The sequence below is a fragment of the Danaus plexippus genome, chromosome 10 (genome assembly GCF_018135715.1).
Source record: "Danaus plexippus chromosome 10, MEX_DaPlex, whole genome shotgun sequence".
NCBI classification, from domain to species: domain Eukaryota; kingdom Metazoa; phylum Arthropoda; class Insecta; order Lepidoptera; family Nymphalidae; genus Danaus; species Danaus plexippus.
Window position 1 is genome coordinate 5,817,585 of NC_083543.1, and position 13,224 is coordinate 5,830,808.

A 13,224-nucleotide genomic window follows, 5' to 3' on the forward strand; every position below is an offset into this window, starting at 1 on the left:
CATTTCACTTATAATATATTTAATGATAAGAATTAACAATTACATTAGGTACTTATAACATTTACTACACATACAAAGCCTTACAACTGGTAACACAATAGTCATCCGGAAATGTTTCTGTCTTTTTAGTGTTTGACAGCTTTCAAAGCTAAAGGTACAAAAATGTTTTAAGTTTAAAAGTTTGTGAAATCTTGTAAATATTAATGGAATATATAAAATAACGTCTAGATACATCCCTAATTATCATCAGTGTACTATTATTTCACCTAAAAGTTTACGGATCGCTGTGATTTTTTAAGGTTATTTTGGTGCTTTGAAGTGTTGTTATTTTCAGGCTAACCATGGCTCCGAGGAAAAACAAAGTTGCCAAAGAAGAGGTGCAGGTAACTCTTGGCCCTCAACATTTGGTTGGAGAGACCGTTTTTGGAGTTGCTCATATATTCGCATCTTTCAATGACACATTCGTACATGTTACCGACTTGTCTGGCCGGGAAACTATTGCCCGAGTCACTGGAGGCATGAAGGTTAAGGCCGATCGTGATGAAGCTTCTCCCTACGCTGCTATGTTGGCCGCACAGGTATGTTATTTGTTATCATGTCAAAAACAAGTTAGTCTTCTAATATTAGTACATACTTCTACTAACATAACCCTACTTTTATTTACATTATTATTTACTAAAGTCTATTAAACTTATTTTAATTTTTTTTTGTTTACTTTAACTATTTACTTAGGATAAGTGACATGATTACATAGACCACTATTACAAGAATTTACTGAAGATTATATTTAATAAAGTATAACTATTTCTTTAGGATGTTGCTGAAAAATGCAAGACTCTTGGCATCACAGCTCTCCACATCAAGCTCCGAGCGACTGGTGGAAACAAGACTAAGACCCCTGGCCCTGGTGCACAATCTGCCCTCCGTGCATTGGCACGTTCAAACATGAAGATTGGCCGTATTGAGGATGTCACTCCAGTGCCATCAGACTCTACCCGCAGGAAGGGAGGTAGACGAGGACGCAGGCTGTAATTTCTTAGTTTAAGCTACTGTGGACTCAATATAATGGTTTACAGTTCAATTTTGTTTCATTCATAAAAACGCCCATACTCTACACATTTGTCACTATTCTGAAGGTTACTAGGTTTATGGGATCCATTCAAAAAATATTCAAATATTAAACCATTAAGAATACAGACATCAAAGTATCTTAGATTTGATTCCCTCACAAATTAATGTTTCTTTGGAAAAATTGAGACAAACTATTTTTTCTGAATCTGTTTTTTCCCCTATTCCACAGTTGGTGAGCTTCATTTCCAAAATGTTGTTTAAAGTTTATCAGTATTAATAAGTTTTTAATAAATGAACTTATCATCTTCAATATTGTTGATATATTCTTATAAGATCTGAAGCTATGTTACTATCAAGTTACGAAACTTTGTCTTGCCTAAATTAGTGAAGTCACACACTGCAAGAGATAATGAAGTTATAGTGCCATAATCTCGAGACAACCACCAAATTTGTACGTGAAAACTAATCCTTCTAAGTTAACTGTCAAGAATTTGTTATCCAAAATATATTATTACTATACTATACTTTTTGACTGAAGAAATTTTATCAGCAATGGTCACGAAAAGAACTAGCTATTGGTAAATGTTTTATAATATAATTGTGTAGAAACACAGATCGCGTTGCAGTTCTTTTTTATGGCTGGTTCATATGAACTTGCTTCCATGACATAATGTGCATAAAGTATAGTATTTTGAATAACTAATTTCTGTACATTTGTGCGACTTGATTTCTAATGTAATTGGCAACAATATTTTTGTAAAGCAGAATAACAGACGCTGACAACAATTCTTCTCCTGTTTTGGGTTCTTTAATATCGATAAAGTAGTATGATAATTGTTTTTCTGATGTCTTAAAATACACAATTTTTTATTGTCACACTACAAACAGAGTGTTTCCAGTATGTCATTCAAAAATCTTTGCACTTTCCTCCTCCTTTTCAACTAATATATATTAATAATGAGCTAAATATAATAAACTAACAGGCTGATCATAAGGTAACAAATATCTGCTTGAGAGTATTTTAGACTTGCATTTACAAGTATAATTCCAATACATATGGAAATATTAAATTTCAATTGACAGTATATTTTGATCTGCACATCATGATAAATTTATATAAAAGCTAGGTATTAAGTAACTTGTGGATCCAGTCAGGATTTTGTAATAGCACATGATTTGAAATTTTATATGGAGATAATCAGATTAAATATTGGATTGACTTAGAAAAAAGAAAAAAATAATTTAAATTTCCTATGGAGAAAAACCGACTCAATAAGTTTTGATGAAATATTACCTTAATTCTGTGCTCTCATGTAGCGGTTAACAAAATTATTAAAAGCCATTGCTTAATAACTTGAAATACTTAAATTAATAGTAAATAACTTTTCTGTTAAAAAATTTACTTATTTAACGCTTTACTTGAAAAGTGCTTAGCATGTGGCACAGCTCTTTAAAGTTCCTTTTATGATATTAACGTTTAAAGAATAGCAAAATCCAAAAGACAATCCATATAAAGATATACTTCACAACGTCGATTTGAATATTAGATAGAATTCTTTCTAGTAACAAGTATGTATGAATTTTACCTTTAGTATAAAAACTGTTTAAGGTAACAAATATCCCAAAAGGGTGTTAGCAACAAATAACATGGAACTATTACTCGGTTACGAATTGAGTACATTTAGAAGAACATAAGCCTTAAAAGAGCAATATGGGGCAGTCGTCTCTCTTAAATAAATAATAATGTATAATCAAATAATTTTACATTATTTTGCTTATAATTTATATTTTTTTCATAAAAATCACGAACCAATTTCTGTCCATAACATACTGTAGGTACTCTTTATTATTTTTTAATTTTGACGTTTCAATGTTGATCACAAAAAAAAAAAAAATAGTAAATCGGTATTGTTATTGTTTAATATATTAATATTTGAGATAAATAAATAATTACCATATAATAATATACAGACGATGATTTCTATGTTTAAATATTTTATTTATACACAACGTTTAATTTTTAGTATGGTAGGTACATATATTTTTTAAATTCTATTTACCTCATACAAGAGCGTTATAAATCTTCGTCAACTAATCCAACAATATTGCACTCTCAGTTAACCTAATTACCGCGCACCAATGATGTTTGTATTTTTTTTTAAACGTAATCAACTTTTAAAAATAGAAAAAATATTAACACTAGTTTCTTGTCGATTTTTTTCTGCATTTTTTTCTAGTAATAGTTGATGCAGTAAGTTTTATTTATTTTTTCCAAAAAAATTTTGATTATATTGCAATGAGATCATTCGGTTCATTTTTTCGTTTGCTCCTTGAGCGTACTTATCTGTTCGATAATACTTTACAATTTAAATAATAATAATAATAAAACGTTTTCTTCGTGTCTTTTGAAGTCTTATTTTAATTACAATATTTTTATATCTAACAATTATCTATTCCCAATCGTCTAGACAGTGAGCTACCGTTCTAAAATATCCTTTTAAAACACCGCGGCGAACAACATTAATATGAATTGTAAAAGTTATAAATTTCTTTAAAATGCAATACATTCCAGAAAAATACCCTAGAACTAATGGCAAGCGACAGACGTGTTCCGTTTTATAAAAGTAACGAAGTCTCCCGATGAATCCTATGCTCTAATACTGAGATATTGAAATCAAAGTTAAACAAAACTCACCAGACGTGTTATGTAATGTATTCTATCGTCGCTACTTACGCTATGTAATATAAAATGGATAGTTTGTTCACCGACTGTGGAGTGTGTTGTGGGCGTGTGGGGTCAGTGGCCTTATCTCGCTGGGATACTTCAAGATGTATTTGTATGTATGTTTCGCTACAAGCCGTTCTTGAGGCGTATCTTCTTGAGGTGTGAGGGCGCGGGGTTCGGGAACTGCCGCCTCTTAGCGGCCAAGGCTGTCTCGTGGGAACCGCCCGCCTCCCAAGAGCTGGAGCCTCCGGCGGCCTCTGATGAAGAAGTGGATGTCGGTTGGCGCCTCGCTCTCCCCGGACGGACATACCCTCGCTTGCCGAGCTTGGCGGATGTCGCTCGGTCGTCTGAATCGTCCGCGGCTCTTCGGTTCGCCTTCGCCTTCACAATGCCGCTCATCTGCGTCTTGCTTGTATTTGGTTTCCTGATAGCGAGAACGTTGCGCCTCTTGGTGGATAGCGTCTTAGGTTTCGGCTCGCTGTCTGCCAGGTAGCGTGTTCGTGATGACGATTTTGCTGGTTCGTTTTTCTTGCCGAACTTGGTGTTGAGGTTTGTGAGGTCGAGCCCTGAGCGCGGTGCCAGTATGGGCGGGCTGCGGCGCCTTTCCGTGTCGCTCTTTGCCGCTATGTACGCGTTCTCTTTCCTCTCGTCCGTCACCTTGGCCTTGGAGCGCGCGAACAACGGCATCCTCGTCGGGGAGGAAGTTTTCGGCCGCAGTCTCGACATAGTCAACTGGAATTTTGGGAACGCATTTGATGTACTTATGAATCTACACCTATCATAAACATGTGTCAGCTCTAGTAAACGACATGCTTCATTTTATATTCCATGTGCCCGCTCTACAAGCACGCTAATCAGTTCCTTACCTAACATATTAAGTATTAGGCTGTTGATTGTATTTTATCTAGAAGTTTTGGGGGATGTTTTAGCACTGAAAATTAAAGATAAATATATATATATATTGTTAAGAACTAAAAAATAAAATGAGGTTACAGATTTTAAGGTAAATTATTAGTTTAAGAAAGTAGATTGTACTGATATATATTTAGTATAACAACTAAAATTAACGACCGAGAAAAACCGAATGTTTAAATAAAGCTGGTTTAGATACACATAGACATAAAACAAAGAAATACATACGAAATAACTTAATTAAAAAAATAATATGGCTAAGTGGATTTAATGTCGTGAATTTAAGTACGTATACAGTGATTTTATTAAGAAGACAGGTTAGGACTTCAACCGTGACGTAGTTATTAATATCTGTCAGCGATACTTTACCCATATCTATCCCGTTTTATTACCTTTATACCCGTCGTCACTTCAATGTAATCATTACCTAAATAGTCCTAACAACTCGTCCCCTAATTATTCCAGCTCTATATACGTTATATTACCTGAGGGCGCGCGGTCCTCGAGTGCGTCCTGAGCCAGTCGCGCACGGCAGCCAGATTACGATGTTCGGAGCACGGGATTCGCGAGTTAGGATGCTGCCCCGTCAGATCAAGTATGGACGCTCCGAGAGATCGCCCGACCTGATCATACATATAATTTATCCTAATCTGTCTTATTGTCCACATTTATGTATTGTCCCGGGGAAGTGTTCACACACTATATAGTTTTATTACTCGGATCTTTCGAGCTTTTAAGTACACTAAATAAGGTTGGTCTTTAAAGCATCGCTTGTACCTGCGTGTGTGATTTCCAACAGTTAATATATATGAAGCGTCGTCGGTGTATTTACAGTTGTTTGGCGATTTTAATTCTTATTGCATTTTATTATTATTTCAGTAAATAACGTATTAAAAAAAAAAACACAAAATACATTGCTTTTGTTTTTAAGATATATACATATAGTACGGCCAGATATATGATCTGGGATCCATATTTTTGGTGAGATGGTAAAAATTGGTTTTTAGTTGATATTTTTTTGTATACAAAAATGTGGACATGAGCGAATTTGACTTAGCGGTAACCAAAAGTATCTGGATATATTTTTATATACAACAATCCATACAAATACGTGAATCTCAACATTTCGAGTGTTAAACCATATAACGGTTTCAGAACGTTCGTTAAAATGAACACTCCTCAGTTAACGTTAAGGGGAAGCTCTAATCTTCTTTAAGTCTCGTTTGTCTATTTCAATGTATCCGTCGGTCAAACTAATTTCTACATAGTCAATATCGTAATTCGAGTCCCAATATATTTAGCAGACATAATTCCATTCTTTATATTAGAGTGAACAAAAAACATGAGAATGAACAAAAAATAACATTGTTGAAGTCACATGTCAACTTTACATCTGGAGTCTAGATATTAAAGCTATATGTGCGAGTCTAAACACTAAGCGTGTGTATTTTTCTCGATCTCTCTATAAACATCAAACGAACCTCTAAGGGTTTTATATCTCCGTTATTTTTCTCTACCCTAGCGCGACTCTGCCTTACCTGAAATTTTGGTAGTTCCTCAAATACAAAATACACACTACCCTCTATGAGATAGAGAAACGACTTTAGTTATTAAATGGTAACTACATAACAGATGTAAGTAATGAAGGTTATATGACTAACAGATAATCATAGACAATGTCGTCTAGAAACACAGTTATGAAGCACAAGTAAGGAGTCTCAGGACTGCCATTGCCTGAATTACTATGGATTTTCAACTCAAAACCCAACTTAAACTTCCTATCCCACAAACCATCATATTATATCTAGTCTAGTCTAGTCTAGTATAGCCTGTATGTCATGTAGTGCTATGTACTCATACATACTACATACAGCAGTACCGGCAGCGAGCCGGTACAGTCTACAACACAGTAGTGTCACTCCACAAACCTGGAACGGGTTTACCTCCTCAAAGATGTGCGGCGTGTACTTGGGTGGCGGGGGCGCGGGCTGGGCGGTGGCGGCCGGCTCGCGGCAGGGCGGCGGCAGCACGTTCACCAGGCGGCCCGTGTTGTAGTTGCACTCCAGGGTGTAGGAGCGGACCAGACCGGTGGCCTTCAGCACGGCCACGCGACCCGAGCCCTCGCGGGACATGCCGTCGCGACGGTCCCTGTATACACCGAGAAAATCCACTCAATGAGATCCGAGACCTTCGCGAGTATTCATTTAAATCAAACTAATATTATTCGGATCACTTCGCGTATTTTATTATTTTTAAATACTACATACTCCATTGCTTTGCAGCAACCGTGACCACATCTCGTCTGTCTGTGAAAATGCGCGTAGTAATCCGAACAATATTAGTTTCATTTAGAGGGTCCACTCAGAGGTTGCTCTGTAAGATTTGTTTACCAGAACCCGAGTACGATAGCAGTAGTAGTATGAAATGTATAGCATAGTATTGAAGGCTGTCACTCTCGATCTAAGGTCTGGATATTAAAGTAGAAGTGACCCGTACTTCAGATACATGTTCCTCTCGGTGAAGTTGCAGGATGAGAAGTGGAAGTGCAGGTTGTTGAGCGACATGATGCGAGGCAGCAACATGCACTCCACCGAACTCTCCAGGTCCTCAAAGTGGTTACCGTACATGAAGATGCCTGGAGGAAGTCTTGTATTAATAATTTGATTGAAAATGTAGAGTAAGGAATAGAGCCTTCCTATATACAGCACACCGGTGGGCGCGGGTTGCGGACCCGCTTGCGTTGGTTTATTCTGTATGTTGTATTCGACTTTGAAACCAAGTGTTTAGGTTAAAATGACTTTAATGTTAAAAAAAATATAAATACAAGCATTTTTTTTTCTTCTATCTTTACTCGTACATGCCGGGTGGTAGGTATTTTTCGACAGCTTCGTTTTATAAATTTTATAAGCATGTATATACGACACCTTTCTTAGAGGCGTGTCCGTGTAGATCTATATAAAGGTACAGGCCGGACTCGACGTCCTTGTGCGGTCTCAAGACGGTGGGTGCTGCGGCGGGGGAGGGGGCGGGGGCTGCGGTCACGGCCGGGGACCTCTTCTTAGACGACTTAGGAGCTGACTTAGGTTTGTCGACCTTTCGGACCGTCACTGGCTGGGGGCGACATGACTTTTATTAAAACATTCCGTGTATTGCAAATATGAATAATGTTTGCTTGGCTTGTGTGACAGACGATTTAAACGAGAATATGTTTTGTGACGTCATAGCGATACAAAACCGTTAAGTTCTTAACAATATGATTCTGTTGGATTTTTTTTTTGTGAAAAGCATTAATAATTGTAAAAGATCTAATATTATTTTCAATGGGTGAAAAATATGCAGTAAATACATAGGCAATCTTAGTACTGGTGTTTTATGTAGAAGAATAAAAATTTCCGTTTGTATCAAAGCGGAACTATATTTCATACACGCTAAAATATACAATTATTGTAGGAGGTCTGCGAAATCCATTAATTAGTAATATAGCAGTACTAACCGGCAACGAGTCCCCAGTGCTGCCGGCGGGGGAACGCGTCTGAGGGCGTTCCGGGGGCGGAGGCCTAGGAGATAGAGGGGGGCCCTCCACACAATCACCTGAAGACGTAGCGGTCGCCTGAAACAATTCAAAGAATTATATAGTTTGATCAAAGATTTGTTTGTATAACATGTTACCAAAAAAATTCTAGAACAGTCTTACTTAAGTGCCATACTAACGCGTTACAATAGGAAGATTTAGATTTAATTTCGACTTACAATTTCCTCGTTGCCCTCCGTCACAATGTATCGCTTGAAGCAGTTCGTACAGAAGAACACGTTCACCGAACCCTCGATAACTTCAAGGTCGTCGACCTGAAATAAAACAAGTGCTAAGAGTAACGACGGGGTTACACAGCGTGTGGCGAAATATTAAACGAATCATAGTGAATATACCTTCTGCTCCTTAGTATCTATTTTTTGTCTCTGATGTTCTCCGTACTCCTCGATATTCCTATAGGATGGCAGGTCGGACAGCTGCGTGAGAAAGGAATAAAACACATTATATATATATATATATATATATATATATAAAATATTCCTATATACGCCAATCTGTTGCTGTTGTGTAGCATGTAAAATGGCCTTCATCGAAAATGTATAGTTTAAGAATGTACCCTAAGATGTGTTTGTATCTTCAAACTACGTACGGAGAGTTGTAAGTTATTAAATAAAAAATTACGTCCATACTTTAACGTACGGAGATTCACACGTGAAGAACTGAAAACTCGGTATGTACCGTGACGATGCAGGCTTGGGTGAACCGTACACTATACTTTATATGATCTGTGGCCTGGTGTGCTGTGTCACTCATACAAATGCGTGTGTATATAATTAAGGAATTTGTATGTGTGTGTTAGTGATTATAATAAATTTTGCGTTATTCGCACGAGTACGCACCATCGACTCCCTGTCCCTTCGGCACACTTTACAATAGCCCATCTTCACTACAGGAAGTTCCTGCGAAATACTCTCACTGGAAACAAATTATATTATTACTATATATAACTACGGAATTAGTTTAAATTAGAGAACGAATATATGCCTTCAATATCACCAACCGACAACGCCCTCTATCGTCTGTGTTATATGACTAAATACAGCTATACAAAAAATGAGAGGGGGTGGAGTTACAACATATCATGAAAACTTATTCAGTAGTAGTTTTGGTGTTATACGGTAACAAACATATCTACAACAAAAGTATATGTATTATGCGATTAATATTATTTGTCATACCCGGCGACGGACGAGCTGGACTCCATGAGTAGACTGATGCTGTTCTTCAAAGTATCCCTCAGCGGCTTCAGGGGGTTGAGGCCGTTTATAGTGAGTTCCTCGCTCGTGCTGAGGTGAACGTTAGACCCCAGACACGACCGCAGCACATTATCGTTGAGGAGACACGAACTCTCCTCCAGGTTAGCGTTAGATGGATTCGAGGATATATTGTCTGTTTGTGAAGGCATCTCTTGGAGCTTCATGTCGAGGACCTGGGGAGTGACAACCCATGGGTTAGATACAAACTTGGGTTAAGGCTTGTTTAGTGCTTAACCTTTGATGACCTTGATAATATATATATACGATGCAACATGTTTATCGCTCATATTGGTAGGAGCGTTAGATTAATGTTACACGCCGATTAACATTGAAGCCTTCGGTAAATGATAATAAGTTGAAGTGGAAAATGGCAGAATAACTTCTGATTCACACTTCTGATATTTAATTAAAAAATTAAAAGCATCACTGCTTAAATATAAATGAATATTTGCGAAACTTTCAAAAGAACTTGTGAAATAATGTGTATAACGAATCACAAAGAAACTTATGTAAGATTAATAATAATTGTAACTCATGGGAACATATTATTCAGTCACAGCGTATGTATATGGTTAGGGCTGGAGCTAAGATATGGACAAATAATAAATATAAATCGATTGTTGATAGTGCGGTAGAGTTCAATGGTTTGCTTATATTTGTTATTAAGCTAAACGCTATCAAAATCGGCCCAGCCGTTCCGTGGGTGCAGCGGAGCAAACAGATCGATAAAATTTTATAAACCTGATCGGCCAAGTTGGCGGCGTCTCCACTGAACTCGTCCCTGCTGTGGTCTTCTGAGTACAGAGCTGACGGCTTTGACGGTTGTGTCTTTGCCTTGTCACGCTTGAAGTCACCCTTGATGTTTGGGGAACCGGGGGATTTCTTTTTCTTCGTTTCAACCAGCTGATGGAAACGAAAACAGTTTTTTCATTAGGTTTATTTATTTATGGGAGAACATACAGATTATATTACAATAAATTATTTAGGTAGTTTCAAAACTATTTCGCCAATACAGTTACCACAGTTATTTTGACATGGAGTGTATTATTACCAAATATAGCAAGAACATTAACAAGGAGTATCAAACATATATGTAATTTACTACATTAACTTTTATAAAGAAAGAAAAAAATAAATTTATAAATACAATAATATTAATTCAAAAAGTACATGTGAATCTTATTTCACATTATATTGTTTAAGGATCGTTCTTTAAACCACAGATAAAATTAAAGTTATTCGAATTAAAAATACCAATGTTATTATGTATCTTGTAGGTAGTTGCTTGCTGGGTTTATTTTCATAAGAACGATTCCTTCCTCATTCTTGATGAGATTTAGTGAGATGTTGGAGGAACATAGTCGGACTTAAGTGTGAATAGAGTGTAATTGTTTTAAAGAGATATTTAAAGTACTAAGTAGTATAATAGTAGTAATAGTAGAAAAAGAAAAACTTTTATTATCGAATAGTTGACATTAGATTTCCAATTTTGGACTACCTGGTTTAAGTAGAATTGGAGATAATTTTACTGAAACCACATTTTGAGCTGACGTGATTAATGAGTGACTGGTATATAAAGGGTATTGAACCACAATAACAAACCTCAACACTTTCACTAATGTTCTGTATGCTGCGGGATGCAAAGCTCTTAATATCCTCACAATTATCTTCATCTTTCTCAAATCCAAAATGGTGATATCTTATAAGAGACCTTGATGCATACACAGTGGGATGATAGAGAAGTGATGGATTCAAATAGACCCTGTTTAAATTAACCCCCCTAGTATCGGTTCTGTAATGACCCCTGGCAACACCATCTGGGTTTAAAAACGGAATCATTTTGAACACATAGAGTTTCCTCAATTGGATTGCAATCGGATCGTTTCTTGTCAGTAGTAAGTTTAGGAATCCGTTGAACACAAAGCTCGATGGAGTTTCTCCTGGATGCACCCGAGCAGATATAAATATGACCTGTAATTTAAATGCATGAAATGAAACCCTTTGCTGTGCTTTCATAGTTAATGATATGAGATTATTTTACCTTCTTATTTTGGAATTTGAAAGGCCTCTCCTGATTTTCTGGGAACAAATTCTTTAATCTGTCCTCTCGCTCCATTGTTATACCATGGTGGGATGAAATTGTCAATAAGTCTACACGCCTTCCTAAAAATCATAATTTTTTAAAAATGGAAGCATCTTTGATAGTTAAATTAATTATTTTATTTCATTTACCTTCTAATGAATATATTAAACATTCTCTGCAATAATATATATCATCAGGTGATTGAGGTGGCGGGACTGGCAACATTTTAAGATCAATAGAGTTCAGAGCTATTTGTAGCTCCGCAAATGAGAATGGGTATGTGAATGCAAAGAAAGTTGTAGCTTTCGGATTATCTGATGTTCTATATCGGAAAGACAGTGTAAATGTGTTGTCATCTGTCTGAAAAACAAAATTAAATTAATGGATACCTTCATAAATTTTTTGATTTTAGAAATATTTAAGGTTCATTAGAAATTATTTTATATTTGTATGTTAAGTATAAACCTATCAATAACAATTGTCATTCTTACTGAATGCACTGGACGATCCCTTATCCTTTCCCACTGTGGCTTCCCTGGAAGGGTCCGTGTCACTGGAGCCATACCCTGGTTATACATCTTGCCTTGTTTGTTAAGGTTGATCAAGTTAAGTCGCACCTGATACATATAAATTGCTTGATAAACACTTTTGAAATGGGTATAATAAAAATTTGTCATTAGGGAATATAACAAATTTTATCACCCATACAAACAAACTTAACACTTCAACTTGTGTTTTGACACATGCAGGGATGTTCATACCTTAATTTTTATACTTTTTGTAAGGCATGACAAACACAGGCCATAAAAAAGGTGATATAGATTATATATAGAGATCTGTTTAATATATATCACATTATAAGTGCAAAGATACGGTAAACTCTTGTTGTATTACAAAATTGAATTTATGATAGGTAATTAAAAATTTCTTTGATAATTCATTTGTAATACCTGTACATTAGGCTCACTGGCTTGTATGCCAAAATAAAACCAAGTTCGATTGCCATTCTCGAATTCTGTGCCAGCGCAATCAGGTCGCGTCCATAAATTAAACTCATAATCGGGAGTCTCCGAAACATTTGTTTTCGGATTTAACGTTGGAGCTGCGAATTATAAAATCGCATAATAATTGTGGATACAAACAAATACGTAATATAGGAAATTATTTTTAATACAGGTGAAATTAAGAATGGTTTTAAAGACGACATTAAAAAAGGACTACAACACTCACCAATAAATTCTGTGGGCACTCGTTCTACATGCCCTAAATTCCCTGAGTCAAAATTGTGTATAAAGTAAAATCCGCCGCACTCTATTATATTATTGCGATCCATAACTAGTTTTGTTAGGCTACATTCTAAGAATAATCACAAAAAATACACCAATCGAATTCACTTTTTCGTATACATTTACTTTAATAATTTTACTTTTAAAACTTAACAGTCAATAAACATATTTGAAAATTTCAAAATGACGCTCAAAAAATAATAACTTCACTGTTTTTCCAAACAAAATTATGTAATTTTGTTGACATCGATTGACGGATAACAGCTGATTTACTTTATTGGTGTTCTTTTTAAAATGCA

At 36.0% G+C, this 13,224-nt stretch overlaps 2 protein-coding genes across 4 annotated transcripts; one reads left to right on the forward strand and one right to left on the reverse strand.

Moving 5' to 3' along the window:
- Positions 1–33: 33 nt before the first annotated feature.
- LOC116767031 (small ribosomal subunit protein uS11) lies at positions 34–1,081 on the forward strand. Its single transcript, XM_032657180.2, has 3 exons — positions 34–154; positions 335–578; positions 814–1,081. The coding sequence occupies exons 2-3, from the start codon at positions 342–344 to the stop codon at positions 1,030–1,032; spliced, it is 456 nt and encodes a 151-aa protein (XP_032513071.1). The 5' UTR covers positions 34–154; positions 335–341; the 3' UTR covers positions 1,033–1,081.
- Positions 1,082–2,973: 1,892 nt separating this feature from the next.
- Positions 2,974–13,214, reverse strand: LOC116766758 (cytosolic carboxypeptidase-like protein 5). Of its 3 annotated transcripts, XR_004353265.2 has the most exons (18): positions 12,870–13,214; positions 12,590–12,741; positions 12,131–12,256; positions 11,789–11,999; positions 11,598–11,719; positions 11,159–11,527; positions 10,298–10,459; positions 9,479–9,729; positions 9,140–9,215; positions 8,636–8,716; positions 8,459–8,554; positions 8,202–8,318; positions 7,633–7,819; positions 7,205–7,343; positions 6,637–6,856; positions 5,194–5,331; positions 4,663–4,727; positions 4,392–4,528 (listed from the first exon to the last, which is right to left on the reverse strand). XR_004353265.2 is itself a non-coding variant. In XM_032656846.2 (17 exons), the coding sequence occupies exons 1-17, from the start codon at positions 12,970–12,972 to the stop codon at positions 3,923–3,925; spliced, it is 3,141 nt and encodes a 1,046-aa protein (XP_032512737.2). In that variant the 5' UTR covers positions 12,973–13,214; the 3' UTR covers positions 2,974–3,922. The 3 variants fall into 3 exon arrangements, 2 of the variants coding, with proteins under 2 accessions (XP_032512737.2, XP_032512736.2); XM_032656846.2 differs by lacking the exon at positions 4,663–4,727 and having other exon boundaries at positions 2,974–4,528; positions 6,652–6,856; XM_032656845.2 differs by lacking the exon at positions 4,663–4,727 and having other exon boundaries at positions 2,974–4,528.
- Positions 13,215–13,224: the final 10 nt, after the last annotated feature.

Excerpts from the sequence above, each read along its gene's own strand:
- LOC116767031 (XM_032657180.2), top strand. The coding sequence starts at position 342 with ATGGCTCCGAGGAAAAACAAAGTTGCCAAAGAAGAGGTGCAGGTAACT. Across the intron at positions 579-813 it reads CTGCTATGTTGGCCGCACAG|GATGTTGCTGAAAAATGCAA; the intron begins GTATGTTATTTG and ends CTATTTCTTTAG.
- LOC116766758 (XM_032656845.2), bottom strand. The coding sequence starts at position 12,972 with ATGGATCGCAATAATATAATAGAGTGCGGCGGATTTTACTTTATACAC. Across the intron at positions 9,216-9,478 it reads TCCAGCTCGTCCGTCGCCGG|TGAGAGTATTTCGCAGGAAC; the intron begins GTATGACAAATA and ends ATTTGTTTCCAG. Across the intron at positions 8,319-8,458 it reads CGGAGGGCAACGAGGAAATT|GCGACCGCTACGTCTTCAGG; the intron begins GTAAGTCGAAAT and ends GAATTGTTTCAG.